We start from the raw sequence: 14,198 nt of genomic DNA, 5'->3' as shown, positions 1-14,198 counted from the left end.
CAGCTCTGTTTTGATTAGGACAGTGAGGAGTGGAACGGTGATGTGGAAGAGGGGTCAGGGCTGCTGAGGCCAGGGTTATTTGGAGGATTAAGCAGTAACATACATGCAAGGCATTTGGGGCACATAATAGGCATTCAATAAATATTAATGTTCTCCACACCTCCCTTCTTCCATTGTAATTTTAAGGTCCAGTATACTGATACAGAGGGAGTATAAACTTAATGCAGTAGCAACTTTTAAACATTGAATTCTTTTCCCCTTTCCTCATTTCCAAATTAAACTTTCATTATCTTTACCTGGTGTTAATTGTGAACTAGCCCTTATCATGGACATTATAATTGGGAGATGTACTGAAGAATTATATGTTCAAACTTTCAAATTTCCTTTGAATGGCTTATTGTAGCATTGGTTGCTGTAAGCTGGAAACCACTTGAAGTATAACCAGAAAAGTTAAGTTTGTCAGTAGATTACAAAACAGTGAAATTAAGGTGGCTAAAGAGAGAAGCTATTGCATTTTCAGACTGGGCCTTAAAGGCTGTGTCTGCACATTGGTGGGAGAAGTCTGAGTTGTGGACTTGTGAGCTTGGTCCCTGGAATCGTGCAAGTTTATAAATTGAATTGTTCATTCAGAAATAATTACACTTAAGATAAGTGATTCATATTAACTAATCGTATAAGATTTATCTATACCCCAAAATATCCTCTTGATCTGTAAGAGCTAGTAGACCCAGGCCCTGGAACAGCACACAATATTTGTTTGTGATAAATAGCTCTGCTCAGAGAAACAAATTACATGTCAGCAATGTTCAGCTGCAGCAAGAGAATTAGCATGGCTGGGGCACATGGTCAGTGGGTACATGCTAGCAGTTTATAGTTGTCCATTTGCTCACCAGTTATTAAGTATTTCTACTGTCATTTCTGGTGTTTCCATCAACTTTCCAGTAAAGAAATATTTTGGTCTGTACAACCTGTACTGATCATTGAAATCACTTTACCCTCACTGCCTCAGTGTGCTTAATCACCTAAAGATCAAGACAGGCCATTAGGATTGGTTAGATTAAAATTTCTCTTATTTAGTTTCATTTTTTTAAGTGTCATGCTTTTTTGTTGTTGTTATTATTTTTTTTAATGTGATCTTAAGAGAACATTCCAGTTTTGTCAGTAGCATGGTGTAAGACTTTCTGGGAGGTTTCTACTAATATATAGTAGGGCTTTTGATGTTAACTCCTGTTAATTTGTAAAAATTTAATTTCATAAGAACTTATTACCTTGGCTGTGAAATCTGGAATTGATCCGATTCAGAGCCTAGAAAACTCCTATGTCCTTATTTTAATAAAATGAATAAGAGATAGTGGTAGTGCAGGACCCTTCAAAGGGGCAGTGGTGAGATGGATTCACCTTATTTCTACCTAATCCTGGAGCATGAAGGCAAGCCTGCCAGAAGAAGATGGCTAGAGTTGCTAAAAGGAACTAAGATAGAATGTTATTACAGGTGGCTTTAGATCATACTTTGCTTGCTTTAAAAATTTCTTAATTTAGCAATTTAATTAGGTTTAAGTCAGATTTCTTCCCCTCCTCTCTTTTCACCCCCTCCAGGCCAAGACTGCCCAGCAGAAGCACGATGGAACGGTGGGCCTGCTCACGTACCCTGTACTCCAGGCAGCTGACATTCTGTTGTACAAGTAAGAAGAGAGTCCACTCTGATCTTATCCATACTTATGATGACAAGACAGCGTTTTAACCTATCCAACAAAGGCATGGGTGGGGTGGGGTGGGGTGGGGTGGGGTAGGGGGTGCAGGAAGGATCAAACACATAAATCAGTTTGTATCTATTCCCCAATAATAGGTGTTAGATTATTAAAGTATGTTTCAATGAGAAACTAATAATATCAAGAAATAACATTTAAATAGTACTTAGTATGTATTGGAAACCATTATAAGTGCTTTATGCATATTAACCTTCATAAAAACTTTCTAAAGTTTGCACTGTTATCATCCCCATTTTACAGATGAGGAAACTGAGACACAGAGTGGTTAGCATGCCCAAAGTCATATAGCTAGCAAGGCTGGGAGGTAGGGTTTGAGTCCAGGAAGTTTTGAGTGCAGAGCCTGTGCTCTTAACCATTATGCCATGGATATTTCTCCAGGAATAATGGAGCTTCATGTGTTTTAAATGTTGATTTCTTAGATAATCCAGACTCTAAAACAATACTGTCCAGTAGAACTTGCTGTGATTATGGAAATGTTCTATATCTTTGTTTTTTAATACTGTAGCTACTAGCCTCAGGTATCTATTGGGCACTTGAAATGTTGTGTTGCTAGTGCCATGGAGGAACTGAATTTTAAATTTTATTTAATTTTAATTAATTTAAATTTAAATAGCCACCTCTGGCTAGTAGCTACTGTATTGAGAGTAAGTTTTTTTTAAAAATAATATCCTTATTCTTCCTGGACCCATAATCCATACAGTCAGCTACTGCCACCACTTAAAGGCGTCAGAAATATACAAGCAAGGATGCTGACCCCTGTGCTGCTGGTCAGGGCTTCCCATCTCATCCCCCTCCCAGTTCTTCCCTGCTAACCCCTCAGCAGCCTCCCTTGTCTCCCATTTGGCTTTCTAGAGATAAAACCTCCCAACTGATGTGTGTTTATAGTCTTAGCCATGCTGCTGTGAAAGCTTCTGGAGGAAAAGAAACTCCATTAGTGTTTTTGTACCCCCTTTCCCTAAAGCCCCAATTCTTCCCTAGGAGAACTGGAATTCTTTGCATGTAAGTCTGATAACAGCTTAGAAATAACAGTATGCAGTTAGGATGGAAACAGCCAGAAGAGTAGCTGCTTAACTCTACAAATAGGGAATGTCCATGGGAACATGTAGCCTATCTTTAATTCTAATTAAAACTTAAAGGGATTATTTATCTGTTTGTTTTATTAACTTGAATGCTGGACTTTTGATAACATTTATTATTTGTAATAAGTGACTTATTTGGGGACGTCTAGAACACTTTTCTCTAGTAGGTAGCATATCAAAGTCTAATGAAAGTCTTAATAATATATTTCCTAAAGGAGTACGTTGTTTACTTTAAAAGGTTCTGTGAAGAATCTTGATTTTCTCACCAATAAAATGGGAATAATTATTAGAGGATTAAAATGAAATATGGGCCAGGCAGTGCTGTGAGTGGGAGTTGTTATTTGGGCACGATTGCTGATAATTATGTCTTTGATGATTACAATCTTATGTTTAATTTTGTTTTCAAGGTCTACTTTATAGAGCCACTGTCTAGCCTGGTGTTGTGGCACGTACCTACAGTCCCAATTACTAGGGAGGTTGAGGTGGGAGGATTGCTTGAACCCAGGAGTTCAAGTCTATTAATAGCAACTGAGTGAGACCCCGTCTCTAAAAAAAAAAACAGCAAAACAAAACAAAACAAACAAACAACAACCAAAAGCTGAGACTTTTCAGCACCAGAATAGGAAAACACATGAACATGGTAGATGTCCCTAACAGTTCAACAGCTATAATGGGAGAGTTCTCTGAGCTCAGGTCTGTGGAAAAGAGTAAACTTTAACAAGAATGAATGCCCTCTTTATGATACCATGGGGCATAGAGTGGGAAGGAGCTGTAAGGAGCTTCTTCTTTAATGTCCTTGCTTTACAAGTGCAGACCAGTAGGTTAAGCAACTTGCCCAAAGTTATGTAGCCAGTCAGTGGACGGTGCAACCTCAGGGCATGATTATGAGTCTACAGTACTTTTTCTGCTAAGGTGCATTTCTCCTCTGTCTCATGTTTCGTCTCAATATTAGAAATTCCTAGTTGCTTGATAATAAGTAGCAGAAGCAGAATTGAAACCCAGCTCTGATTTTTAGCCTATACAGTTGTTTTCCCTGTAACAGAGATCAAGCACTTGGGGTTATTTTTCATTTGTTCTTATTTTGCTTGGTTTCAGGTATTTCTGGATTTTGAAAAAGGTCATAGCCAGAATGTTTATGAATATTTTCTTTATAGATAGGTTGGATGATAGATTGAAGGATGGATAAAACATTTGTGTTTTTTTCTATCAGCCAATCTGTGTGTGACCTCTTCATAAAATATTGATGCAAGTCAAATATAAATTTAGTGTTTGCTTTTTATCAAAATCAGCATTCGATGATTAGATGGTTGGCCAGAAAACAAACATAAGGGAAAGGAATAGAAAAGGAGTCTTTCAGATAAGTTTATAAATGATTTATGTAACTGTTTTGGCAGAACTTGGTACAGAACCCAGGAATGGAGAGCTGAGAAAACTTTTAGTTTGAGAGTATGATAAGTAGCATATATTTGAAGAAAAATAAAATACTTGAATAGCAAGTGTTCATAGTTTTCATTTTGCATCTGTATTATTTTTCTGAATGCCATATTTCAAATTGCTGGCTATATAATAAATATTTCTTTCTCCCTTTCTATGTATGTGTGTACATGTGCTTATGTGTATCTTTCTCTTTGTGTATATGTATATATACGTATTTATAAAGACACACACATACATGTATAGTTTTTATTAATATACAGTAAATACTTGTTAATCACCTGCATTGACACTGATCCAGAGAAAGGAACTATTCATGGCCTTGAGGGAAAAGAAAGGAAAGAATTGACATGTCTGCCAGGCGCCATACTAGCTGCCATGCACAAGTTATTCAGTTCTCACAATAGCTCTATAAAATGGGTAGGCAGCGTTATCCTCATTTTACAGATAAAGATGCAAAGTTTCAGACAGGTACCACTAAGTCCACTCACATGGAGATGAGAGTGAACACCTGGGCTGATCAGATTATCTTTATCAAGAATTTGAGAAATATGGGAAGAACATAAGAAGAGAGTGAAAGCAAAAGCTCAAATGACATAGAAAAAAAGTGAGGTAACGGAGGCCTCAAGAAACTGAGTAAGCAGAAACTAAACCAAACCAAAACCCAAAAAGTATACAGTAAAATGATTAGCCAGAAGCTTCAGGCGGTTGAGTCAGAGAAGGGGTGAGTCATCATAATATCTGAGGATCAGACTACTGCTACTGAAGACTATCTAAAATAAGCTTTTTGAGAGCTTTTTCTAAAAATTTTAGAGTTCCTAAAGCTGCTTTGAAGACTTCCAGTTCTTGAAATACATTCATTCTTTGTGAGACCAGCCTAGCCTGGATTGTTATAAGATCCTGGAAGCTGCTCATTTCAGCCATCTGCACATATCCACATATTTGCCCACATACCCTGAGCCATGGTATTTTTCTCTTTCTCTTTCCACTTTCCCTCCATCAGCAAAGTGCCTACACTAAACCAGAACACTACCGAAAGGTCATCTGAGAAATGTAGTTTCCAGGCTGCTAGCCCCTGAAAACCAAGAGATGGCATAGAAGGGAGAGAATGGTATTGAGATGTCAACAGACAGTCCACTAGTACACTCCCCAAAAAGTAGTGAGAAGCTATTTGTACATTTTAAGAACACAGTAAATTTGATATGACTTATACTTTTAGAAGAGAATTGATTACAGTACATAAAATGAATTTTAGGAGGATAAAAGCATCTAGGGCAACCTATTTAGAGGCTATTTCACTAGTCTAGTTTAGACCATGATGGTGACAGTGAAGATGAAGAGAAGTAGTTAGATGTAAGAAATACTTAGGGGGTAGAACCGATAGGACTTTCTAATAATGGGTTGATGTGTATGTGAGTGATGTGTCATTTCTGACTTACGCAGCTGATTGATAGTGTTGCTGTTCGCTGAGATGGGGGATATTGAAAGGGGACTAGCCAGAAGAATTTCTGGCTTCATTCAGGGTTATCTTTCCTTCTGAAGGCCTTACATCTCTAGAAGGTATAACTTTTATTATTTCCCTCACAGTACCCAGCACCAGGCATTTCACCTCAATAAGTAATTGCTGAATTAGAGTCATTATAGCATATCTAGGAAGCAACCGGTGATGAGAAATTAACACTTTTACGACAGGAAAGCAACAACAAACTCCTGGTTAAAGACAGCAGCACTGAAAACTTACAAACACAGCCCAAAAAAGTTAAAAAAAGAGAGAGAGAGAGAGAGAACAAGTTTCTGTGAGCAGATATATGTAGGCAATGATTATTCATCTGGACACTAATTCTGCCAGAGGGCTGGGGTGGGATCCCAAGTAAACGTATATGCAAAAAGGAACTAAGCAAGAAAAAGAAAAAAAAAAAATAGTTTTCATCACCAAAGAAGATCAGAGGCATTATTATGTGACAGAAGTTATAACAATCAAAATTATGAAAGACTTTTGTTTTATGTTGTGTCTAAGAAAGCACAGTCAGGGTAAGTACAAAAAGAAAGAAAATAGGGAAAAAGAGAAGACATTAATATGGATATCATTATGTAGGGTATAAATTTTAAAAGAACAGCACTAAATTATTTGAAGTGAAAGGAACACTATGGGGAAAGTGGTTGAAAATGTGAAGAGAATAAGCCCCATAAGTGAGTAAAATCAAAGACAGGCTGAATTAATGTAAAGTGTAAACTCAATGGATGAGAAGGAAAGGCCAAGATAAATTATGGGAGGTGAAAGGAGCAGCAGGAGCTCAGGGAGGGAAGACTAGAAACAAACAAACTAAAATCAGATGAAAAAGCCAAGTGGAGCAATAGGCCAGGTGAAAAAAATTAAAATTTTTTAAATCCTTTTTTTAAAAAGCAAAACCCCACAGAATTGTTAGAAAAGAGGCAAGGATCCGACATCAGGCAAAGATGCACGCAGAGTCATTATGAAAACTAAATGTGTTTTCTGTTTAGTTTGGTTGCTTTCTGAATCTGGAACCATTTTGACATATGGAAATATTCATTTTGATGTGCTTAAAGTGTATTGATTATGGTAATTGTTTTTTCTGTGTTATTTGCAGTCCACTGTGATTTCCTATGGGCTACTGTAATTGCTTTTTAACCTGCTCTGCTGGCTAATTTGGTTTGGGGGAGTCAAGGTGACCTCTGCATGTCAGCCTCACTATAATGACAAGGCAGGAGTGGGAAAGTCCACGCAAAGATGAGAGATTTGCAAAGGTGGGCCATGTGCATGTACATCTCAGGGGCACCATGCAGGGTTACGGATGCTGAGGGAAACATAAAAAGGAGCATTTTTGTTTTTATCGCTCACTGAGCCAGGGGCTTTCTGCTCCAGCTGTGTGGAAGAGAGCAATAGATATGGTCCTAATGATCATTATGTAGAATTTCCTATATTTATTTACTGACCTTAGAAGAAGAGAAACCACTCCCGGATCCACTGTCATGGTCCTTGCATTTGGCCTTTCCATTCACTATTCTGTCCCTTTTTTTGCTTAAATTAAAAGAACTCCCAGAATTCCTGTAACATACCATTTATATTATATAATTACCCAATCAGATATGTGAACCGTTAGTTTCAAGTATGGGGAGGAGCTTCCAGTATTTTTTATACTTATTATAGATATATGTATCTGTAAATAATATAATAATAATAATAATACCCATATCAGGATTGCTGCACAGGTCTGTGACTGTCTCTGGGATTATGATATTTGTGTTTGTGGTATGACAGCTATTAATTAAAAAGGAAAATGATCCTGTTTGAAGATGTGAACAAAAAAATCAAATTATAGGGAATATATTTATAATGCTTTAATACCATAGATAAGGTTTGCAATGTTCGATCATGATGTGGTACATCAAATAAGGAAAGACCATTATAGAGAAGTCTTGATGGGGAAAACTGTACTGAAATGTTATTATGTGACAAAGCAGGTGATTTTAAGTATTTAGTGCTCGACTGTTCAATATTTGATAATACAGGTAACAAAGTGCTGAGGTTTCTTGATCAAAGAAGTTTAACACATTGCCTGCCACACTGGAAAAAAAATATTATTTTCCCTTGGGACCATGATGTTTTATTACAAAAATAGAATAAAAACTTCAAAAACAAAACAATCCTTTCTAATTTAATGAAAAATTTATTATTTTTTATTGTTTTCTGTGAGTTTTATGCAACCTGAAAAATGGTTCACACTGCTTCCAAGGTAAAGACATGTGTGAGTTACATGTGCTTCACGAGGCCCAGGGCTCAAAACTAGCATAGTTAACTACAACTCACATGGCAGTTAATGTGTTAATAATGTCCTGTGAAAGAAGGAGCGAGTTATTACAGGCAAGTACCTTTTCTAAGCCTTCATTTCCTCTTTAAAATGGGGATTGTAACGGTGCTTATCTCATATGGCTGCTTTTAGGATTACCAAGCATAGTACTTGACAGTAAAAGCTTGATAAATGCTAACTATTGATACAAATATTCATTAATAGCTGACATGATAAAGGACAAAATGGTAGAAGAAAGATACTATAAGGGACCTTGATTTAAGGTACCTTGTGATCATTTTCAAACAGGATCATTTTCGTTATTTGATGTACCACATCATGATCGAACACTGCAAACTTTATGGTATTAAAGCGTTATAAATAGATTCCCTATAGTCTGATTTTTTTGTTCACATCTTCATTTTTAATAAAATATAATATTACAGATAAAGTTCAGGTCTCCTTTGTTCCTTTCCTCAGATCCATTTCCTTCCCTCAGTCTCTAGAAGCCGCCACGATTATGAATTTGGAGAGGAGCTTCCAGTATTTTTTATACTTATTACAGATATATGCATCTGTAAATAACACGTTGCATTTTCATATATACTTTTAACACTTACATCAGTGTCAGTGTATGCTATATGTTTTCTGCAGTTTGCATTTTTCATTCAAGCATTCACATTGTTTTCGAGATCCATCTACATTATACCTAAGGATTTTGTTCATTTAAGTTCCCTGCAGCATATTAACTGTCCTGTGATTGCAATTTACTTGAAAATGAAGAAGCATATTCCAAAAAATCTTGAATTTCTCCCTGTGTGTCAAGGAGGAAAAATTCTTACCTGAAGAGCTTTCTGCCACCTTTGATTTGAAGGGTGGGGTGGAGCGTCTTTCAAGTGTTAGCCACAGCTCTGAGGTAAAAAGCATCTGGCCAAGGCTGGGATAATGCGTGCTGACTGGGTGAGGGAACGTGGAGTGGTTTTAAAATACAATTATGCTTAGAGCATCTGCTGTGTAAGATCCCATTCCTCCCTCCCAGCAGGATCCTGTCATGCTGGTGTTGATGGCTGTATTTCTCTGCTCTGGAAGAAACACAACTAAAGTAGACAAACATCTCTTTGGCATTTGTCTGATACATGGATAAAGACTTGGGTCTCAACATTCTGTCTGTAGTTGGCGAACATTTGTTGAACACCACCAATAAAATAGGCACAGGAAATGCAGCTGCTTGTGATATCACTTGTGTCTAAGAAGGAGCCTTTCTACATTTTTCTGTCTTTTATTAAAGATCCACACACGTTCCTGTCGGTGAGGATCAAGTCCAGCACATGGAACTAGCTCAAGATCTAGCACAAGGTTTCAACAAAAAGTATGGGGAGTTCTTTCCAGTGCCCAAGTCCATTCTAAGTAAGTAACAAACTTACGATTGCAAATCTTATGTCTTAACTACTGTCCATCTTTATTAAGCTGACAGCATTGTAAAGGAGTGTAATGTGTGCCTAATATCAATTTAGAAATGTAAGGCAGATATAAATTTCTAAGTTATTCCAACAGCTCACACACATAAATTCAGGGCACCCCATGCATTGAAATCAACCTTCTTTTAGCAATAAGTAATATTTTAATGTTTTAGCCTATTACTGTTTTACCTATTTCAATTTTATATGCTTCTGTAATAGCCATAAAATAGGTAGTTATTTATAACACCGATTTGTAGCACAGCTTAACATCTTGATTCTGTCAGAGCAATAAACAAGTTGTGCATGTGCACATGTGTGTGTATGTGTGTGTGTTGGTATATTACTTATATAATTCTGGGTAAAGAATGGAAGGATTGCCACAGATTATTAAAATCAGTTGGGGGGGACAGGAAGGGCAGGGGTTGTAGACAGGGGGTGATTAACTACTAGGGAAAAAAAGAGAGGAAAAAGAGGAGGAGGGAAGAAATAAACAGTACTTTCTAAAAAGGTGCACACAGCAAAAACATACGCTGACACAATTTTCGTTGTGTAAGATTATACATTTTTATATGGATATATGTATTAAAAGATGCTGAAAATATCAACAGTGTTAACATATTATCACATATTTCAAATGACCTTTACTTCCATGCATATATAAATTGCTTGAAATTTTCACACTAAGTATTTGCTGTCTGTATACTCAGAGAAAAATAATAGTCGTTTGGCATTGTTGGGCATTTTAAAGATCTCCAGACAGTAACATTCCTGGTGATTTGTCTGTTTTGTTTCGTTTTTTTGCTTTTGGCATGCGTGTGTCGGTGTTTTTACTTAGCATCGATGAAGAAGGTGAAATCCCTCCGTGACCCTTCTGCCAAAATGTCGAAATCAGACCCGGACAAACTGGCTACCGTCAGAATAACAGACAGCCCCGAGGAGATCGTGCAGAAATTCCGCAAGGCGGTGACGGACTGCACCTCGCAGGTCACCTACGACCCGGCCGGCCGCGCGGGCGTCTCCAACGTGGTCGCCATCCACGCGGCGGTGACCGGGCTGTCCGTGGAGGAGGTGGTCCGCCGCAGCGCGGGTCTGGACACTGCGCGCTACAAGCTGGTGGTGGCGGATGCCGTGATTGAGAAATTTGCCCCAGTTAAGAGCGAAATTGAAAAGCTGAAGATGGACAAGGGCCACTTAGAGAAGGTTTTACAAGTTGGGTCTGCAAAAGCCAGAGAACTAGCATACCCTGTGTGCCAGGAGGTGAAGAAATTGGTGGGGTTTTTATAGGAAGTTTCCACTAATCACAAAAAGGCTTTCGTGTCTTCCAGTCTGTGCACTTCGATAAAGGCCGCTTTCTTCAGAAGCAAAAAAAAAAAAAATTATGGTTTTGGGACATTTGATTTGGTGTAGCTGATTATTGGCTTCATTTGATGAATAATGTTTTGTAGCTTTCAAATAGAATAATGTTCTAAATCTCATGAACAAAATGCTGTGGCTAGAAAAGAAAATCAAGGCATAGCTGGCTGAATCTCTGATTATTTGAGGCACACTCATTGGCCTGAATATATCTACGCAAATGTGATTGAGGTGAGCAGTAATTTGGGAAATAGAGTATCATTTGTGCTCTCTGGAGTAGTGCTCACTTATCTATCCCAACCCTTTTAGAAAGCAGTGTGGAGCGGTCTTAGACTTATAATTCTTGAGATGCCATTTGATCCAGTTTGTATTCAGAGCTCATAAAAATAAGTTCATTTTTATAGTTCACTTGTCACTGAGATGATACCTGCTTTTTAATGTATTTAAGCTGCTTAACTTATTTTCTGAGAGACCACACTGACTCCTGTGGCAAGTATTTGTTCTTTAATTCAGAGATTTGGGATATGATCTTCTAAGGAGGTTGCATTATTTCAGCTTGATTTATTTATTGTACAAGAGCCCAAGTCCCTGAATTATGTTCTTAATAAGCACTCCTTACATTCATTTCAGTTTAGTCTCATCAGCCCCCTGTGAAATATACAGGAGAATTATTGCCAATTTACACATGAGGAAAGTGAGGCTTAGAGAGTACAATTAGCTTGTAGAATATCACTCAATAAGTAAGAAGCAAATCCAAGAGTAAAACTGTAACTCCTTATTCCTAAGAGTGGTGCTTTCTTTCCTTCATCAGCACAAAACCTTGACAGGCAGCATTTTTGAGATTCCAAACATTCTGATTTTGAAGGTGGGTACTGGAAATATGAGACTAGAACTAATGATTTTATTTATATCAACCATTCAGCCAATAGCTGCTTGCTTTAAATCTGGATTCAGCCAACCTTGGTCACCTTTTCCAGTCAAAATCCCCAAGGCAGGTCCAAAAATTCCCTCTTCTGTACTTGTTGCAGAGACATTTCAAAATATATTCTACCAGACTACAGTAGCAGTGAGGCCTGACAAATCAAATATTCCCAATGAGTGGTAGCTTCTCATCTCACCTCTACCTGAGTCTCTCTAAGTAATAACAAGTCACCCTAAAATCCAGCTTTTCTGTACTTCCATTTCCCACACCTGCAAATGATAATCCAGATTTACACACCAAGACCTGTTAGCAAGATTGATTTTGTGACGGAAATTGCTTGTAAATTTTTTGCCAATAAGACCATGATGAGCAAGGCATTTTAAGTTATGTTTTTATTCTTTTCGTTTTTCTTTTAAGAAACAGGGTCTTGCTCTGTCACCCAGGCTGGAGTTCAGTAACCCAGTCATACCTCATTGTAACCTTGAATGCCTGGGCTCAAGCAATCTTTCCACCTCAGCCTCCCGAGTAGCTAGAACTACAGGTGTGTGCCACCACACCCAGCTAATTTTTTTATTTTTTATAGAGATAGGGTCTTGCTATGTTGCCCAGGCTGGTCTTAAATTCCAAGCCTCAAGCAATCCTCCCACCTGTCTCCCAAAGGGCTGGAATTACAGGTATGAGCCACTGTGCCTGGCTCATGTTTCTTTAAGGGAAAGAAGTAGAATGGTCCTTGTATCAGAACAGATATAAATCCACAAAACCACAAAAAACTGCATCTCAGAATCCAAATTAAAAGACTCTGTTTAGGATTTTTGAAGCTAACCTGGATGGTGGGAAAAGAAAACAATTTGCCTTTTAAATCTTATATTGGAATGGGATATCTATAGTGTTAGAGCCTCTTTGAGCATATTTCTTACAAGACTTTTTTCCCCCTTTCAAAGGAAACTTTGAAAGGATTATGAATACTGGAAAGTGACAAAATTAAAGGTGGAACAAACCATTGTCTGTGTGATTTTTACTCCCTGCAACACCTTTCCTCCAAAGAACTAAAGGTACTGTGAAAGAATCTCAGAAAAACAGATAACTTGTGATAACTTCTAAGGAACAAAGTTTGCACTGGCAAGGTTGGATTTGTGTGCATCCTGTTGTTATTCTTTGAAAGTGACCTGAGTGCACAACTCCAAAATTGGCCCATAAGGATTAACCGTCTTGTCCAGCATAGTAGCCATGATTCTCCAGAGAATTAGAACCAATAGGATATAGAGAGCAATATGAGAGCAGATTTCTTAGGGGAATTGGCTCGCAGTTGTGGAGGCTGAGAAATCCCATGATATGCTGTCTGCAAGCTGAAGACCCAGGAAAGCTGATAGTGTAAATTCAGTCCAAGGCCAAATGCTGAAGAATCAGGGGAGTCAATGATGTAACTCTCAGTCCGAGACCAAAAGCCTAAGAACCTGGGGGCCACTAGGCTAAGTCCCAGAGTCTGAAAGCCAAAGAAGCAGGAACTAATAAATTCCAGGGCAGGAGAAGGTGAGTGTCCCAGCTCAAGAAAGGAGCAAATGTGCCCTTCCAGTTTCTTCTATTTGGGGCCTCAACTGATTGGATGACACCCGCCCACATTGATGAGGTGGATCTTCTTTACTCAGTCTAATTCAAATGCTAGTCTGTTCCAGAAACAGCCTCATAGACACACCCAGAGTAATGCTTTACCCGCTAGCTGGGTATCCCTTAGCCCAGTCAAGTTGACACACAAAATTACCATCACACCCAGTGATCTGAAGAAGTTGACAAAAAGAACCAGGCTGGAACCTGGATCTATTTTCACATCCCTTCCATTTATCATTTACAGGTCCCTCACAATCTTTCCAATAGAGATGAAGAATCAGAGAGAAATCTGTGGTTCACCTCAAAAGGTGATTTCAATTGTTCTTTTATGTGTGCTTTGCAAAGAGTTGAAATGGTGAAAAATACTTCAGATGGTAGTAATGATGGTCAGGTAGTTTGGTGCTCTGTAGCTCCACCTACTGACAAATGCTACTTCAAACCCACAGCTGGTCACTCAGAACACGGTGGGGGTGTTCTTGCCCTTTGTAGGTGCCTCATAAACATTTATCAAAGGAATATCAGAAAATGGGCTAGAGATTTCTAATAAATGTGATTTTCTTCCAGAAACCCTCCTGATGCATACCATAAAGATGCTTATCATAAAACAATAGTTAACACTATCAAGTTCTCACTATGCATCAGGCACCATCCTGAAGTCTCATAACTTAGTTTTTCCAAGTTTGGTTCCCAGACCAGCAACATGAGTATCCCCTGAGAACTCATTGGGAATGCAGACTCTCTGGCTCTACCTCAGACCTACAGAATTA

General features: G+C 38.2%; 1 protein-coding gene across 2 annotated transcripts in view; it reads left to right on the top strand.

Annotated features, from left to right (window-relative positions):
* WARS2 (tryptophanyl tRNA synthetase 2, mitochondrial) overlaps positions 1 to 13,668 on the top strand; it is an 85,251-nt gene extending 71,583 nt beyond the window's left edge. Inside the window, exons 5-7 of one of the 2 annotated variants that reach the window (XM_076000020.1) lie at positions 1,597 to 1,682; positions 9,380 to 9,498; positions 10,387 to 13,668. In XM_076000020.1, the coding sequence (XP_075856135.1) occupies positions 1,597 to 1,682; positions 9,380 to 9,498; positions 10,387 to 10,835 (654 nt within the window). In that variant the 3' untranslated portion in view covers positions 10,836 to 13,668. The remainder of the gene's footprint in view (positions 1 to 1,596; positions 1,683 to 9,379; positions 9,499 to 10,386) is intronic. The other variant, XM_012761843.3, reaches the window with a different exon arrangement.
* Positions 13,669 to 14,198: the final 530 nt, after the last annotated feature.

The sequence above is a fragment of the Microcebus murinus genome, chromosome 2, assembly GCF_040939455.1.
Source record: "Microcebus murinus isolate Inina chromosome 2, M.murinus_Inina_mat1.0, whole genome shotgun sequence".
Classification (NCBI taxonomy): Eukaryota; Metazoa; Chordata; class Mammalia; order Primates; family Cheirogaleidae; genus Microcebus; species Microcebus murinus.
The sequence above is the reverse complement of the archived record's forward strand: the minus strand, read 5'-3'. Positions and strand labels throughout refer to the sequence as shown.